Here is a 19001-nt window from a genome sequence, read left to right as displayed (position 1 = left end):
GCAATTTGTTGACATAGCTTTGCTTTTCATACAGTAGATTAATAGAGAAAAAATTGCCATTTGTTTTTCCAGCTTTCCTAGATATTTGGGGGGATTGAAGGAAACCATTTTAATGTCACATTGTGAGTTCTAGTCCTGCCTTAGAAATGAGGCCAGGTGGATATCCTTCAGTTTGGGAAATCTTGCCAAAAAAACCCTCTATAGGTTTATCCAGGCAGTTACCAGGAGTCAGAACTGACTTGAAGGCACATAATTATTAATTAAAGAAAATGTTAATAATTTAAACCTTTTACAAACTGGGAATATAAAAATCTTCTTGAAGTGGAATTCTGCAGGAACGAATGCCAGGGTAAAAGCTGTAGAGATTATATTGCACTATGTTACATCATTGCCAGCCCTCACAGATACCCAAGGAAAACTATATATTTTGTCCTTGGCATTTTATTGCTAAATTTTGGCAAGCATGATCAAGAAGAGGGTCAAGGAACTCATATATGGTTTTATGGATTATCACAGACAATATGGAGGCACTATCGTGGAAGAGTGAAAGGAACAGTGGTGCAGACATTAAAAAGTTAACAAGTTCAAAAAACAGCCCAAGATTTGATTCTAGGGGTAGATTCTCTGTGAAAGCATGGAGAAGAAACTCTGCCATCCTCATTAAAGGGAATATTTGATGAGGGTGGCAGAGTTTCTTACTGACCTCTCTTACTGACCTTACTGACCTGTCCTGATTCCTAAGAGGTCAGTAAGGGACTTTCATAAGTGCACCAGAGTGCCTTCTGCCCCTTCTCCTAATGTTTCTCTTTTACTAATATCATGCATATAAATATTATTATATCCTTGTATACCACCAATACATACTTGACAAAACAAACACACAAACAAATAAATAAAATAAGATTCGGAACAGTAATTGAGAAGACACAGAATTAAACTTCATTTTGTCTGCTGAAAGCATGAAGTAAATGAATACATTGCTTGCTTAACATCCAGTCAAAGAAGATTATTAAATCCCATGAGAGTTTAGTGCTTCATTTGCAAGATTTCAACTGTCATATAGAATGGTGAGTGGTAAAAGGAAATTATCTCTAGACTGTTACCATCAGCAAAGTAATAATTAACCACGGTGTAATTACTGATAAATTAGTCAACACATGTAATCTGACTGGAATGTAGAAAGAAAATCTTAACTCCCCCAGTGAATTCTAGTTCAATTTGTAATTGCTCTTTGTAATTGCTTTCTTTTCAAGGCAACTACCCTGAAGTTTATGAAAAGATGTTCCAAGGAAACATCATTGTCTTCCATTGGTTTTTCAGTATTGGTGTTTATGCTATCAGGTCTTTTATACACAAGGTATACCGAAAATCAGATTCTGCAGAAAATTTATTATGCAAATTAACATTAAGTGTTCAAATTAGTTGCCATTTTCTTCTAAATAGTTATTTACTTATTTAACATGTGGTCTTTGATCTTGCGTAGTAACATTTTCTCTTAAAAATATACTGACTTTTGTTGCATCCTTTTAAACTGTATTATTTCCCTAAGTCCTCCTTTCTTACTTATTGGTGTGTGTGTGTAAACATTATGGACATTCTAATATAATTTTTATAACATTCTTACAGAATGGAATGTACTCATGATTTAAACAAAATAATGAAAAATAAAAGCATCTAATCATTAATGACCATGTTTGTTTTTATGGATATTTTAAATCCCAGGCTAACATATCAGTTGGGTTTGGTTTTTAACGGGTGCCTTCATATCAGTCTTGATCCCTAAAACTACATAGATGAGATTCTCTCAGTTTTCCTGGGAATATTTCAGAAGTACTTTGTAATTGACTTTTTCATACAATTGAGAGACTGGTGATTAACCCAAAATCACCCATCCTTAATCTCCCTGTTTAAGGTAGAACTAAAATCTGGGTCTCTCTATTTCAGTCTACCTTAATCACGATATAAACCTGCTTAGTGAAAAATCATCTGTGGGGTTAGGAGCAGAAATTGTTTCCTTCTCAGATCCACAAGATGGATAAGCACAAGAATAGTAGCCATCATTCTACTATTTTACATCTATTTCTAATTCTCTCACTATAATATTTTTAATCTCATCCAACACTTAGAAAACCATAGTGTGTACTTACCAGGAGATGAATCAGTCATAATTACTAAAGATGCTGGTGTGGGCCTTCTTTTCCTGATCTGCAGAAATCATAGGTACAGGCAGATGGTTCAAACATAGATGCAAGTAGCTATGTCTCTAAATTCACAGTTAATGAGAAATTACGAGTTACTAAGACAAATAGAGCTAAGTATTCAAATCACAGACTTCTTTTAATTGCCATCAAAATGAGAACAAGCGGATTCTGCTTTCTATTTCAAGAACAAAACACAGCAAGCTATCATGAATTTGCACTGTTGGTATTACTAACACCATCAAAGTTGACATCAGCCAGAACATAGGAAAACTCAAGGAAGTAGTACAAGATCAGAAGATGCAATGTGGCAAAAAGAATTGCCAAGAATCAGACATGGTTGAATGGATATCGTCATCATAATCATCATCTTTAGTATATTACTTCTTTCTTCATGGGGTTTGGGTTTTTTTTAGTTTGCCATATTGTGCTGGATTTCAAATCTAGTAAGATCCCGAAGGCCATTCTTGACCTTTGGGGTCTTATTGAATTTGAAAACCAGTGCAAACAAACAAAAAAATAACCATAAAGAAAGAAGTGATAAACTGTTGTGGAAGGAGTGTGAACCCCTGGATCTTTGTGTGGTTTCCATCCCAAATGGCACTTTAGCTGAATCCCAGAGCTTTTCCATCACAGAGCTTTCCCATCCCAATTTTGCAATGAGCTTTTAAATTCCAGTTCAACTTTCTTGTCTAAGGCGACCACATGGCTGTCTCACAACTATGCAACTTTTACTTATTCTCACTGTAATATTACCCATCCCACCAATGCCACCTGGATGATAATACTGGACACTTGGATTTCCAAAAAGTTGGATCTCCTTGTGTCATACTGATTGGCTTCCTAGCTCTTACGTGATCAATCAGATGTGAGTCTGAATCATTTTTATGATATCAGGAGACATTGTAGGGATATACATTTGTTCCTTGTAGCATACCACAAATTGCTTTTAGTAATGGAAAATCATTTCAAAAGCCATTTGGTTTAGACTACAGACATCAACGGTTGAAAGCAGGAAAAAGAAATCACAATTGCATTAATCTATTGTAAATCACCGGCTGCTTTAAAAGTCATTCTCATGTCCTCTTAATAGCCAAGAAGCATAATGTTATATTTGCACAAATTCCAATGCTTTGATCATTAGCACGTATGCTTTTGACCAAGAATCATCCACTATATAAGAACCCTATAATGATATGGATATCTTATGCTATATAATATTAAATGGGACAAAATACAGCCATTCTCAACTTAGTACTCCCAGATCTAATATGACATCAACTCTCAACATTCCTCAATTTTTTTTAATTAGCTGATTATTTTGAGAGTTATAATCCCTTGTAGCTCTACAGTGTAGTAAATAAAAAAAATAGCATGTGACCTCAATTCTAAGAATTTCTATATCTACATACAGAAAGATGACTAAAGAAATTGAAACCTTGCAAGCCATGCATTTTTCACCCAGAAAGTATATTTATTTTTAGTAGATGGAAGAGATAGGAAACTTGAGTAGGAGAATAGCATCTAAGTTGTTTTCTGCATAAGAATATCTCATTCTGGCTGTCATAATTGACCCTTTCTTCTAGTGATAGTTCTTTTCATAGTAGTCATCTCAGCTAAAACATTAACAGTGGAACCCCACACATACCTTCACAGGTATAAATCTGATTCTGCTCAATGGGACTTAGCAGACTCAAAGGTGCACAACTGCAACTAAGTTTGTCCATTCTGGATATCAAAAGGTGAACTCTAAGTCTGAGAAGCAATTCTGAAGAACATCCTGATCTGCAGATATAACCATGCACTGACTGTGAGGGGAACACACAATTTTAAACAGCCAAAGAGAAGATGGTTTCAAGCTATATCAATGTTTGTTCTATGATGCTGATAGTGTTGTATTGCTTTGAATATATAATAAAATAAATTTAGGTTAATAATATGACTGATCAGAAATTGCCTTGGAAATATTGAATAGCTAGAAATAATACCCAATTCTTGACATGTTCTATTGATTTGAAGATGCAGGAGAGCCTTTCATCCATCTATCATTTATAGCCTTCCAACTGAACTATCTTCTTATCTATCTATCTATCAATCAATCAATCAATCAATCAATCTGCTAGCATTAAATACCGTCAACAATTTTTATATACAAAAGTCCCAAGCTCACAATTAGAATGCTTCTCTTTTTAACGAAAAATGTTTGCTCAAAAAAAATGCTCACCTAGGGCATCCTAAAGACAAACCTCCTCCCTTCTCTTCTTTCTTTCTCTTTCCATCTTTCTTTCAATGACAAAGAATTCTAATAAAATCCCAGAACTTCTGCAAAGTTGCACTCCACTTTCCACATTTGGAAGGATGGTGCCCTTAACAATCTTTATCTTCTTTCATAGGCAGTGAAGATAAAACCAGCTTACCTGTTCAGCTGCTTCAGAATCTATTTGGCTTTGAAATAATGGTACAGCAAATTGTATCTTTTTAGGACTGTTTGGTTCCATGGCAGTATTTAGGAACAGCAGAAGTAGGGGAAGGGGAAGATCTGGCCTGCCTAAAGGAGAGACAAGAAAGTCCCTTCTCTTCTTATCTCCAGGCACACTCCTTGAAACCCAGCGCTCCCCTAACAATCACAATAATTTCTGAGGTAGAGAGAGCAGAAACTGCGTGAGCTGCAAAATTCCCTTCTTCCTTCTACGTCCACAGCAACGTCCCTACTCAGAGATGCTGTTCTTCCTCCTCCAGTTCTCCAGATGATCCACTCAGCACCAAGCTGAAAGGAACAAGGAGCTAATTGTGTGCCGAGTCCCTTCTGCAGATGCCAAGCATTCACTCAGAAGCTAATTGAAAATACAATGCTAGCCTAGACTTGGCTTGCTGCCCTGGGATTTGAAATGGGAGAATCTCTGTATGGCACATTATTTGCTGACAGCACCAAAGTGCAGGGTAAGAGCCCGCCCTTCGGAGTATAGCTGATGGGCCCTGAATTATTGATAGACCTCTGGTTAGGAAGCTTGCAAAGCTGATATGTGGAGATGGCATTGGAAGCAGGTGAGGACAACATCAGAAAGTTCTCTACTGATGCTTTCATAGAAACATAGAAGTCTGACGACAGAAAAAGACCTCATGGTCCATCTAGTTTGCCCTTATATTATTTTCTGTATTTTATCTTAGGATGGATATATGTTTATCCCAGGCATGTTTAAATTCAGTTACTGTGGATTTATCTACCACGTCTGCTGGAAGTTTGTTCCAAGGATCTACTACTCTTTCAGTAAAATAATATTTTCTCATGCTGCTTTTGATCTTTCCCCCAACTAACTTCAGATTGTGTCCCCTTGTTCTTGTGTTCACTTTCCTATTAAAAACACTTCCCCCCTGAACCTTATTTAACCCTTTAACATATTTAAATGTTTTGATCATGTCCCCCCTTTTCCTTCTGTCCTCCAGACTATACAGATTGAGTTCATTAAGTCTTTCCTGATACGTTTTATGCTTAAGACCTTGCACCATTCTTGTAGCCCGTCTTTGGACCCATTCCATTTTGTCAATATCTTTTTGTAGGTGAGGTCTCCAGAACTGAACACAGTATTCCAAATGTGGTCTCACCAGCACTCTGTATAGCGGGATCATAATCTCCCTCTTCCTGCTTGTTATACCTCTAGCTATGCAGCCAAGCATCCTACTTGCTTTCCCTACTGCCTGACTGCACTGTTCATCCATTTTGAGACTGTCAGAAATCACTACCCCTAAATCCTTTTCTTCTGAAGTTTTTGCTAACACAGAACTGCCAATACAATACTCAGATTGAGGATTCCTTTTCCCCAAGTGCATTATTTTACATTTGGAAACATTAAACTGCAGTTTCCATTGCTTTGACCATTTATCTAGTAAAGCTAAATCATTTACCATGTTACAGACGCCTCCAGGAATATCAACCCTATTGCACACTTTAGAGTCATCGGCAAATAGGCAAACCTTCCCTACCAAACCTTCCCCTACATCACTCACAAACATATTAAAAAGAATAGGACCCAGAACAGATTTCAGTCAATTCTTTCTAATTGACTGAAAAGCTACAATTCTGACTGGAGTGGGAAAATCATGCCAATCATCTAAGGGCATCATCCTCTGTGAAATCAGAAATTGATGCGTCAAATGAGTCTTCCACAATGTGATGCCTTCCAGAAAGACTTCATACTTAAATGGTACAACATGTCTGGAAGGTATGGTTGGAAAAGTCTGGTTTAAAGATTCTTGTCTATATTGAGGAATAGTTGAGTGAATAAGACCCTTAGAGCTTGTCTGTACATTTTTAAATTGTCCACACTTTTCTGTATGTAAAAATTTACAATCTTTTTAGGGCAGAACACCCAAGAATCAGATATGATTAGCAATTTTTCTTAAGGTGATCATTCCATCTCTAGATCCCACTAAATCAACTGTGGTGTGCAGTTGTGTTTTTTTCAGTTCCGGACATATTCTTGATGACTTACATTATAAGAAACTGGCCCTAATTTTGCACCCAAACTGGAAAATGATATTTTTTCAGGAACTCTGGGTGCAAAAAGGATCATTAGCAGGATGTTCTGACAATTCCTATTATGACTTTTCCTATCTCAGGCTTTAGCTTTGTCAGCACTCGGCAAATGTTTAACTAAGTGTGCTGAGGGCGAGAAAGCACATGTTAAACCAGTCCCAAGCAATCTCTCATGTTTAATTTGCAAGCCAGCAGTGACCAAAATTAATACACCACTGTCATTTGCCTGTTCTATTCACTCAGATCTAATTGACTTAAAGACAGTGGTGATTCCAATTGGTTTCATTGGGCACAAAATGGCTGCCGAGAGAAATTGTACCCTCTCCATAATGGTGAGTTGGAAGAGATGAGTTGAGCAGATACATAGATTTTAATAATAATAATAATAATAATGATGATGATGATGATGATGATGATGATGATGATGTAGTAGATGTAATACATGGGGCTACCTTTGAAAAATGTTAGGAAACTTAAGATCGTGCAGAATGCAGCTGCGAGAGCAATCATGGGCTTTCCCAAATATGCCCATGTTACACCAACACTCCGTAGTCTGCATTGGTTGCCGATCAGTTTCCGGTCACAATTCAAAGTGTTGGTTATGACCTATAAAGCGCTTCGTGGCACCGGACCAGATTACCTCAGGGACCGCCTTCTGCTGCATGAATCCCAGCGACCAGTTAGGTCCCACAGAGTGGATCTTCTCCAGATCCCGTCAACTAAGCAATGTCGCCTGGCGGGACCCAGGGGAAGAGCCTTCTGTGTGGTGGCCCCAGCCCTCTGGAACCAACTCCCCCCAGAGATTAGAACTGCCCCCACCCTCCTTGCCTTTGGTAAACAACTTAAAACCCACCTCTGCCACCAGGCATGGGGGAATTGAGATCCTCTTTCCCCCTAGGCCTTTACAATTCTATGCATGGTATGTATGTATGTATGTTTGGTTTTTATATTAATAGATTTTTAATCATTTCTAATACCAAATTACTATTGTACACTGTTTTATTGTCGCTGTTAGCCGCCCCGAGTCTCCGGAGAGGGGCGGCATACAAATCCAATAAATAAATAAATAAATAAATAAATAATAATAGTTCTTAAGAGCATCAGCTACCCACACTCATGAGTTGGTTAGTTGAGTTGAATTTATTTGTTGTGTGTCTTTTGATTAATAAATCAATCAAGTTACTAGGCTCCTTTCTATTTTGATACCTTGCCTCTTGCCTTGTGTGTTTCTCCTTGTTATTTTGCAAATGGTATCCTTGGACTCATCACATTTCGGAACTCAAAATTGCTGTCAGCGTTTAGGCTGAGCACTGACGTAAAAATGGCCACAATAATGGATGATTAAAGTGCATTTGTCTCCTTGCCAAAGACAAGACAACAAACCTTGCCATGCCCTATCAGCTCTGGATTAAAAAAACAAGATCTTGAGATAGAATATCTGATTTCATGAAGGCCATTTATGAATAGTACTATGCCTAATTTTAGACAAATCGAGACATTCTTCTAACTAGTTATCTATTTATAATAACTGGCCTGCCTTGAACCTTTTACCCAAATAATTATTTTATAGAAGTTGCAAAATCGATTTATAGAAATAAGAGAGTAAATAGATCCAATCTTATGCTGAAACCATGTCAGTTCAGTTAATATCATCTTGCTGACATGGAATCTAGATAAAAATTTTGATGCAATGTATTTATTTGGGAAATAATCTAGTATTTAGAAATAGTGCCATGATGACTGAAAATCAGTGGATTCTTGGAATCAGCAGATGTGAAGAATTAGCATTAAAAAAGATTTAGAGGAGGAACACCACTAATTTGCTGTCTCCTGTGCAGTACTTTAATTATATATTTAAACGCTCTGTACAGATCTTGAAATGTCCCATTCTCTTCAATTTGCTTTATAAACCAACACTGCCTTCTCACTTCTAAGACCAAGATAAGGAGAGCTCAGAGAAAAGAAGTAGCATGATCTTCTTGGGGCAAAATGAAAAATAATTGGAAAATAATTGGAATAATTGAAAAATAATTGGAATAATTGAAGCTCAAAACACCTCACTGAGGCAAAGCAAATTTATCTGATATACAATAGTCCTAAGTTTAGAGGAATGCCTGAATAGTATATAAAGTTATAAAGTAAATAGTGAGGTAGCAAAGTTTGCTGACAACCCTAAATTGTTTTGGATAGTGAAAAGTGAAACTGATTGTCCAGAGCTCCAGAAAGATCTCTCGAAATTGAGTGAGTGGGCAACAAAGTGGCAAATACATTTTAACCTAAACAAGTGCAAAGTTATGCATATCAGGGCAAAGAACTCCAATTATACCTACTAACTGATGGGACCAAGCTTTCTGAGGCAACCCAAGAAAGGGATCTTGGGGTTTTGGTGGACAGCTCAATGAAGATGTCAACCCAGTGTGCAGTAGCAGTAAAAAAAAGTAAATTCCATGCTTGGCATGATTTGGAAGGGTCAGCAAGAGTTGCATTGCCTCTGTACAAATCGATGGTAAGACCACACTTGCAGTACTGTGTACAGTTCTGGTCACCGCACCTCAAGAAGGATATAATGGAACTGGAAAAGGTGGAAAAAAGGGGAACAAGAATGATCAAGGAAATGGAACACCTTCCTTATGAAATCAAGTTGCAATGCCTTGGTCTCTTCAGCCTTGAAAGATGGCATTTAAGAGGTGATTTGATCGAAGTGTATAAAATCATGCATGAGATAGAAAAGGTGGATAGAAAAGAATATTTTCTCTATCACACAATACAAAGATGAGGGGCATTCCCTAAAGCTCACAGGTAAGAAGGTGAAGACAAATAAAGGGAACTTTTTCTTCACCCAGAGGGTCATTGATTTATGGAATTCACTTCCAGAAGAGGTCGTGACAGCTTTCATAGAAAAATAGAAACATAGACGATTGACGGCAGAAAAAGACCTCATGGTCCATCTAGTCTGCCCGTATACTATTTCCTGTATTTGATCTTAGAATAGATACCGTATATGTTTTTCCCATGCATTTTTAAATTCAGTTTCTGTGGATTTACCAACTGGAAACAAACCACATTTGGATTTGGGTTATGTATGCACTGAATTGATTTAGTTCTTTGGATTATGATTCTGGAGTTAAAGGTTTAAAATCCAAAATTATTTGTGAAATTCACTATATCAGTTTGGACTGGTCATTTACATCTTAGCCTATCTAGCCTAATCTCAGGGTTGTTGTGATGACAATTAGAGGACTATTACTTATGCTACTTTAAACTTCTAAAGCAAAGTCAGTTTATTTTACGGCTCTGCCTACATGAAAAACAATTTGGAATAAGTGTTTGGGATTTAGCATAAGTACAATATATTTGTGATATGCTAGCGTTAAAAAAATGCCAGTCTTTTAATAATCATTTTAATGAATCAAATCATTAATGCAGCTGCATCCTCAGTTATTTTTGAAGAGTACCTCGTTTTAGTATTTATTTATTTTTTATTTATTTCTTTTGTCCAATACACAGTGAGGGTTTTAATGGGTATATATATATACACATATACACATAGTAAAATACATGATGAAGGTTATAGAGGAGATACTCATAGTAAAATATATCTAAGAAATAATAGAAAAGAAGATAGAACATATCAATGGAAGAATAGAAGAAGAGATATAGGAATAGAAGAAAGGTATAGGAGATATAGGAGAGCAATAGGACAGGGGACGGAAGGCACTCTAGTGCACTTGTACTCGCCCCTTACTGACCTCTTAGGAATCTGGATAGGTCAACCGTAGATCATCTAAGGGTAAAGTGTTGGGGGTTTGGGGATGACACTATGGAGTCCGGTAATGAGTTCCACGCTTCGACAACTCGGTTACTAAAGTCATATTTTTTACAGTCAAATTTGGAGCAGTTAATATTTAGTTTAAATCTGTTGTGTGCTCTTGTGTTGTTGTGGTTGAAGCTGAAGTAGTCTCCGACAGGCAGGACGTTGCAGTAAATCTGAGACAATGATCTGGCAAATAAAGAACTGTGCGTGGTCAATGATCCAAGCAAAATTCTGAAAAATTGAAGTGTTTCGAGAAGATGGATATGAGAATGATGACAGCAGGAGGGTAGGCAAGCAGCAGCATAACTACCAAGATGGTGCTTATCTTATGTCCAGGACCTAAAAGCAGGGCGAGGCAAAAATTCCTGCCAATGGAAAAACAAACTGCCTACAAGAGCTAACACTGAGTCAAAAGAGAGAAAAAACTACCCCCGCCTCTCTGATTAGCTCTGATCTTAAATAAACTGATGCAGAGCCAGAAATAAGAATTAGCTGACCTTTGCATGCACACAAGTCCACAGCTGATTCTCTGATGCAAAAAATCTCGTGTAAATATGCCCAGTCTGTAAAAGGAATTAATAAAGCATGGAAAATGGGGTAGTCCAGAGCTTTGAAGGCAGTTATCTCAGAGCACTTATCAATTGAGAGCACTTATCTAACTTCTTAAAACAAAGGTGCTTTTATTGAAACGGCTCATTTTAGTACCCTATCAACTAGGGCAGGGGCAGGCAAAGTTGGCTCTCCTATGACACCTGGACTTCAACTCCCAGAATTCCTGAGCTGCGTGATTGTCTCAGGAATTCTGGGAGTTGAAGTCCACAAGTCATAGAAGAGCCAAATTTGCCTACTCCTGAACTAGGGAAACTTTTTTTTTTTTGCTTTTGAATCTAATGTGCTGGGAAATATTTGGTTCAGCTAGGAATCTTGCTCTGTACTTAGCAATATCTATTCCAGCACATGTCCTGCACACCATCTTAAGATGATCAAGTCTAATCCTGTTGGCTGAGATTGATTGGCATTCTAGTCCAATACTAGAAAGGCACTGGGTTTTAAAAGTTTGAATTAGAACTGCCATTACAGACTCTTTGGTAACCTTTCTTGTTGTTTCTAACCAAGCTTGCAGAAGGGAAAAGAAAACTACTGTCCATGGTGTAACATTTTAGCCAATTGCTTTGGACATGTGGAAATAAAAACCTAGTTTCTGAAGCCAATATACTGTTTTTTGAGGAACATCATAATACAGTCAAATTAAAGTTTATCATTTTTTAAATCTATGAAAGAGGACTAAAACATTTACAAAGCATGCAAATGATAAAAACCTAGTATTTTTAATAGATTCAAAGGAATATAGCTTATTTCCCTCAAAATAGTAAAAACAGTGAACTAGTGTTTCTCAACTCAAAGGAACAGCCAATTAGTCACAACTCCCAAACTATGTTCTAAATAGTTTCATTTTATTAAAAAGGTAACTTGTGCATATTTGAATTATGAGGGCACTTAATGGGATCTCTTCTCCTCCTTCTTTCTCTTCTTCTTCCTCCTCCTCCTCTTTATAGCAACTGCATTATGGCTTGTTTTTCAGAAACAGTATTTCATAAATTAAAAAACAACACAGTGTAAAAAACTTGGAATTTTATTTATTATTAGTTGAAAGGGACCTTGCAGATCATCTAGTCCAACCCCCTGCTCGAGCAGGAGACGCTACACCACCCCAGAACAATGGCAGTCCAATCTCCTATTGAAAGTCTCAAGTGTTGGAAGCGTTCACAACCTCCGCTGGCAAACCATTCCACTGGTTGATCACTCTCACTGTCAGAAAGTTCCTCCTTGTTTCCAGGTTGCATCTCTCTTTGGTCAGCTTCCATCTGTTGTTATCTGGCTTTCTGATGCTTTGGAAAACAGCCTGACCCCCTTCCTTTCTGTGGCAGCCCCTCAAGTATTTAAAGACTGCTATCATGTCTCTCCTGGTCTTTCTCTTCGCTAGACTATTCATGTCCAGTTCCTGCAACCTCTCTTCCTATGTTTTAGTTTCCAGTCCCCTTATCATACTGCCTAGTTGCTCTCTTCTGCACTTTCTCTAGAGTTTCAATGTCTTTTTTGAAGTGTGGCGACCAAAACTGAATGCAATACTCTAGATGTGGTCTAACTAGGGCTTTATAGATTGCTATTAGTACCTCCCTAGTCCTATTTTAACATCCCTCTGTTGATGCAATTTAGGATTGTATTGTTTTTTTTTTTGCCACTGCTGCACATTGCTGGCTCTTATTTAGTTGGTTATCCACCAAGACCTCTCTTGCAGTCACTGCTGTTGAGTGTTGTGTAACCCAGTTTGTATGTATGTCTTAGGCTTTTCTTAGCTAGCTGTAGGATTTTACTTTTCTCTGCATTGAACTTTGTTTTATTTGTTTGGGCCCACTATACAAGTCTGTCAAGATACACTTGTATCTTGAACTGGTTCTCTGGAGTATTGGCTACTCCCGCCAGCTTGGTATCATTTACAAATTTAATTAGTACCCCCTCTATTCCCTCATCTAGGTCATTAATGGATATATTAGAGTACTGGACCTAGGACTGAACCTTGTGGCACCCTGCTGCTTACTTCTTTCCATGTGGACTTGGACCCATTGAGGACTACTCGTTGGATATGGTTGGTCAGCCAGTTGTTAATCCATCTGATAGTGTTGCTGTCTACCCCACTTTTTTTTAATTTGCAGAGTAGTAGGTTGTGGTCCACTTTGTTGAATTTGGGAAATGTAAGTTAGTGATGTATTTGTTGAGTCTTGGATAGAAAATCCAATACATTGATACTGTAATGGCAACAACTGGATTGATGTAGACAGAAAACTTTTTTTTTCTAATTCTTTAGTGAATGAGCAGCCTGCTCCTGCAATTTATCAGTGCCTTCAATGTGGACATTCTAAAAAAAAAATCCTTCAGAGTTTGTTAGATTAGAGTTCTTGATCATTGGCCATTTTAAGTGAAGCTGTAAGGAGTTGTGGGTTCAGCAATTTCTGGACCATAGCAGGTTCTCCTTACTGAGATACTGTATGTGTGATTCAATCATAATTACCTGCTTTATGAGGTTGGGTAACTCTATCCAAGGCAAGTCAATCCCTTTGGCTTAGGTTTTATTAAGTATCCATACAGTCACACTCATGGTAACATGAAGGTCAAACAAATTTGTAGGAGGCATTGTTTAAAGTTACTTCAATGAATAGCAAGAGCAATAGGACTTAGAGTTATATACTGCTCCATAGTGCTTTACAGCACTCTGTAAGCTGTCTACAACATCAGCATAATTGCCCCAACAATCTGGGCCCTTATTTTAACAATCTTGAAAGAGTGGTAGGCTGAGTCAACCTGGCAGTGGGCAGAGTTAGCCGGCAATACTGCATTCTAACCATTGTGCCACCACCTAAGTAACCAGAAATGGCATCAAAGTTATGGATGAAATTAGGACTCCCAAATTCTTTTAAATATTGTGATCTCCAGTATCGAAATGTAAGAAGACAAATCATTACATCTATAGGCAAAATAAATATTTTTATTGGCACGATAGCCTTTTTAAAAAGGATTTAGCTCTTGGGTATATATTCCCAATGCAGTTTTCTGACATACTTCTCCCAATTATTGTTACATTTTTATGAGTCACTGATTATTTAACAGAATCTTAATTTTGTTAGCGGAAAACATTTTTTAAAAACAGATAAGGTAGTTGATTAGCATTTAAGACACAGCTATATTCCAACTTTTGAGCATTATTGTATTAAACTATATAATGTTAAGAACAACACCTGCTTTCATTTTTATTGGCTGTGATGAATGTTGTTTTCTTTAGGCTGTAGAAAAACAAAGTGAAAATTTTCCCCATAACAGCCATCTAATGCTAAGCCCATGTTGTCTGCCACTTGTTTTGCCTTTTAAACTAGTGTTTTTTTTCCCCAGACTTGTTTTAATTGGCAGAGGAAATGGCTAAAAACTACCTCTCAATATAATTGCAGAGTAGTTCATACATTAAGTAAAACAAAAAACGTCCCAAGAAAAAAGGGAAAGATAAAGGAAACAGAAAAATATATAAATCTTAAAAAACAAAAAAACAACAACTGTTATCTACTATACAAAGATCAGGCTTTCAGTGTACACATCTGTAGTAGTTTTAAAGTAAATTCGTGTAATTTTCTAAACTCTCTGCAAATGACAGCTTCTCCCAAGCATTCCTTTGTACAACAGCTTCTTCTCTTCTTCTTAAGTGGCACTTGATTTCCATAGCAGTGGAAACGATTACTCCAAGCTCTCAAAGTGAAACAATTATTGCACAGTTAAATACCTCACAGAGGTCAGCGGGGATTTTTTGTTGTGGTTGTTGTTGTTTGAATCTATAACAATCCTAAGGCTATTTTTAACCAGGGAAGGTCCAGAAATCTTCAAGTCTTAAGAGGAACACACAAATAAATATTAAGGCCTGCAAGATAATCATAATTCTCTTGATCATTCACGCCGATCAGTAAGATGAAAAGTGCCTTGATCTTAGCACATAGACCTGAAATGGGAAGACATGCAGCACTCAAGCCACCGCTGCATACAACAGCAGCCTCCTCTGAAATCAGGCAGATGCAACCGTCTGTTATATCCCACAAGGAGACATCCATAAGGTCCTCTGGATCACATACTAAACCCTTGGGAAGAGAAACAAATGCATTATGTGAAGTCAGGAGGACATATGCTTAATTATTTAAAGCACTAGTGGGATATACATTACTATTCTAAAAATCATGCTTTTTACTCTATACTTGGATTCAAGAGTAGCTGCAAACAGGTGGCTTGGGAAACTTAATCAGAGAACAGGACATTTTATAGTTTAATTATAAATGTGAGCTTTCTACTATTCTCCTTACATGTAATTTGCTACTTTTGTTCTGGGGAATTCTGATATGTCTGGAAAATTAAAAATGGATTTCTCCAGAGTCAAGATAAATAATGATGGATATGTTTCTTTTGATGGGTAGAGAAAATAGTTTTTCTCTGCAAAGAGCAGCTCAGACAAGTTCGGTGGAGCTATTTTAGAAAGCATTCTATTAACTAGAGTCCTTACTGAGAAACAAAGGAAAGTTAAGAGACAACATGTTTTATAGTAGACCATGTCTCCATTCTATAATATTCCCAGCTATGAAAGTATGCAGAAATACACAGGAACAACCACATCACAAAAGAAAATACTGTTGCTATTGTGTCCTTAAGGCTTGTTTTATACAGGATCCAATTTCTGGTAATCTCAATCTGACATTAGTTTTAATACAATTCCTTCCACTTAAAGGGGACTTAAAAAGTGGCCATGTAAAAGCAATGCTGCCTTGGCAGGATTCACAAAAACAGAGCCTGATTGTATTGCATAAACAGCTGAAATATTAGAAATCTCCTATGGATTATGTATAAACCTTCACTGTTTTATCAAACAGGCCAACCAGGTGAAGATCTTACCTGTAGTACCGATTCATGGCTGGGTTTCTTGTTTAGAGTTAGCTGATAGGCCTGAGCCAGAAACAGCTGCTAATAGTCCACTTACAATTTCCCGTCTGATTTCACCAACAATGGATTCCTTGATCTAAAAAATAAAATCAGAAGTTATGGCCTCTACCAGATACTTTATTTACACAGGCCTATAGCTCACCCAGCCTCACTGGTTCTGATTGGGAAATCCCTTTTCCCTCAATTTTTATTCCCTACTTTGGAATGAAGTGGAGGAAGAGGTGGGAATCTTTTCATTTCTGGTCATTCAGCCCTCACCTGTCTCAGTAGTTTAGAAGGGTTAATACTATGGCTCGTATGCTCACTCAAAAAACAGAGCAGTTCCATAGTGAAGAAAATGCCTGGGTTTTCCATGTAGGACCAAATACATCATTTTTGAGCCAAATCAGTAAACCCCTTTCCGCTGGTGATAGGCAACTGGCAATCTTCAAGTCCCTTTTATTCTTCAGCCCTCTGAACTCCTTGGACCAAGGCCACTGAAAACTAAGAGTAGTTTCCTAGCCCTTTGAGGTGCAGGGTAGTTTATAAGCCCTAAAACGGTCCTATCACAGTTAAAAAAACAAAGACCCCCTCATATGACACGGCCCTGCATCCCCAAAAATGCTGTTTTTCAAGGCTGTTTTTGCTACAATAACATTGCATGCCCGCAGCTACAAGGTAATCCAATTACACCACCAACTAGGTTTATGTGAGAGGATAAATCACCACGTGGCTTAATTGCCTTAGTGTTAATTGCCTAACTTATAATTCCCAATTGCTGTGATCTCCAAATCACGATTAAGGTTTTGGTATGCTGTGAGCAAAGGCGGGCATAGCACTGTGTGTGTATCTGTTATAATGTCAGTGACTAAATTAGCACATTCCATTTTCAAGCAGTTCCCTTTCTCTTCCAGTTAATGCAGAAATATCCTTCCTTTGAGGCAGAAAAACAAAGCTGGTTGCCCTGGACATGAAAGATCCTGATTGGGGACCCCTGGGAACCGCAAACAAAAGCAACTGGATGGCACCAGTTTGTTTATCCCTATCTAAACAGTCAAAGGAAGAGGTCTCGCCAAGGCCACTCTTCCCATATCATTTTACCCATCAAGCAAGAGCCATCTGACACACAGCTCCATGCTTTCGTGCCTTCATAAAGTGTTCTACTGCCTTTCCAGAACTGCTGGAACAGTTGTCTTCAGAATCAAAGGATCTTAGTTCTAGGCTTACTGATTCTGGAGGCTCCTCAAGAGTAGCAGAGTAACAAGACTAGGAATACCCTTAATGGAAATCAACAGTGCATTCTGGAATTATCTTGGGAAAGCCTTCTGAATTAGCACAGTGGGTGACCAAACAAAGAGATGAATCTTTCTGAGAAGAGGCAAGTTGAGTGTACTCCTAGCTTAATAACAGCCAGACTTCCTGTGTGATCTTAGTAGGAAGCTGTAAGCCTTCAGCATTGAAGTTTGCTGGCTGGTTGAGAGATATGTCTGTGAAACATAAGGCATACCACTTTTCTACTGGAAAGTAATCCCAAAGAACAAGCCTTGGTCCATAAACTATAGCTGAATATATTAAAATGACATTAAAAGAGAGAGGGAAGGCAGAGAAGAAGAGAATCACATTCCCGTATTTTCTGAAAACCAATACTCTGCATAACAAAGAATAATCTGTTTGCATGAAATAAACCCTTTCTGCTTCTGGAAAAAGCTTACAGGAAATGGAGTGTCCAAAGCACAGTGACATTATGTTTCTCTAATAAAATCTCCATTATCATTTGCAATAGTGCACCAGAATCTTTGATGAGGGGAGGGGGGAAACTTCACAGAAACTACTAAAAATCACAGTCTTTCCTTTTTTCCTCAGTGTTAATCCACTTATAAAAAGACTTTTCTCCTTTTTTGTTGTGGTTTGTTCCATTCCATAAGTAAAAGGTCAGAGTGCAAGTTTTTCAAACTTGCAGACAGAATGTATCTTGACTTTTTAATTTTATGATGTTTTTCTGTAGGAGGAATGTACTCATTTATTTTGAAGGGTCAAAAGGGTTTTTTTTACATTCTAGTAAAGAGAGGTCAAAAGCTCAAATGTATTACAGACACTCAAAAAATGCTCTGAAACGGTGTTTTGTTTTTTGTATGGCCTTCCCCCCCCCTCCCACTGCAAACAAAATAATTCAAACACACAGAACCATCAGTATGCAGTAAGCCTAACATTGTGAAGAAATATCAAGAATGCATATTAATAAGCCTTCTTGCATGAGGGCCATTCTATTTTGAAAGAAAACAAACAAAGCCTAGCCAAAGCTCTGGGTATTTATGAGACATTCAAGTATACAGTGACACACATGGCACCCAAAACCCTCTCTTCCTGCAACACATACAACATTCAGCAAACTGAACAACTCTGGAATTTGTGAGCCGGAAGCTGCACCCTTCCACCCACTTACCTGGAGACCAACCAAGAGAGCTCAATGGGACTTCTGTACAGAAATGTGTAAGAGGATGCAGTTAAAGCTGTTTGAAACTCAGTCCACCACATTTCCACTAGTTGGCACCTCTTGTGTGAACGCAACTTGATGTCTTAAAGCACTCTCCCCTTAAATGCCATGAGGTTTTTGGCACCCCACTGTGTGGGCTTTCAAAACTTCAGCCCTTGGTTCATACTGTATAACTTAATCATAGAATTATGTCCAGATTTGAAGAAGGGCTAGACATTAGCCATCACTGAGAAGAAATTATATGAGAGGCAGGCAGTGTCAGGTTTTATTTAAGCCCAGCCTGACAGGTGTAACCGAAGAAAGAACAACAAGAATGCTCTTAATTATCGGTAATGTGTATAATGTGTCTCAAAGCGAAAATGATCAATCTCTTAAGCACGGCCATTGGGAATTAAGCTCCATAATACCAATTAAAATGTGCATTTAAGTCATGTCTTTAGGATAGTTTGTCTGTCT

General features: G+C 37.7%; 2 protein-coding genes across 4 annotated transcripts in view; both read right to left on the bottom strand.

The window, feature by feature from the left end:
• Window positions 1–4770, bottom strand: part of PPP1R1C (protein phosphatase 1 regulatory inhibitor subunit 1C) — a 39365-nt gene extending 34595 nt beyond the window's left edge. The window contains exons 1-2 of the mRNA XM_070737478.1: window positions 4616–4770; window positions 2148–2205 (exon numbers count right to left, since the gene is read on the bottom strand). Of these exons, the coding sequence (XP_070593579.1) occupies window positions 2148–2205; window positions 4616–4696 (139 nt within the window). The 5' untranslated portion in view covers window positions 4697–4770. The remainder of the gene's footprint in view (window positions 1–2147; window positions 2206–4615) is intronic.
• A 9300-nt stretch (window positions 4771–14070) lies between these two features.
• The window catches only part of ITPRID2 (ITPR interacting domain containing 2), an 86529-nt gene continuing 81598 nt past the window's right edge, over window positions 14071–19001 (bottom strand). For all 3 annotated transcript variants that reach the window (XM_070731880.1, XM_070731879.1, XM_070731881.1), the window contains 2 exons: window positions 16025–16148; window positions 14071–15222 (listed from right to left, as the gene is read on the bottom strand). In XM_070731880.1, coding sequence (XP_070587981.1) covers window positions 16038–16148 — 111 coding nt within the window. In that variant the 3' untranslated portion in view covers window positions 14071–15222; window positions 16025–16037. The remainder of the gene's footprint in view (window positions 15223–16024; window positions 16149–19001) is intronic.

This window comes from Erythrolamprus reginae, chromosome 1 (assembly GCF_031021105.1).
Source record: "Erythrolamprus reginae isolate rEryReg1 chromosome 1, rEryReg1.hap1, whole genome shotgun sequence".
Classification (NCBI taxonomy): domain Eukaryota; kingdom Metazoa; phylum Chordata; class Lepidosauria; order Squamata; family Dipsadidae; genus Erythrolamprus; species Erythrolamprus reginae.
The sequence above is the reverse complement of the archived record's forward strand: the minus strand, read 5'-3'. Positions and strand labels throughout refer to the sequence as shown.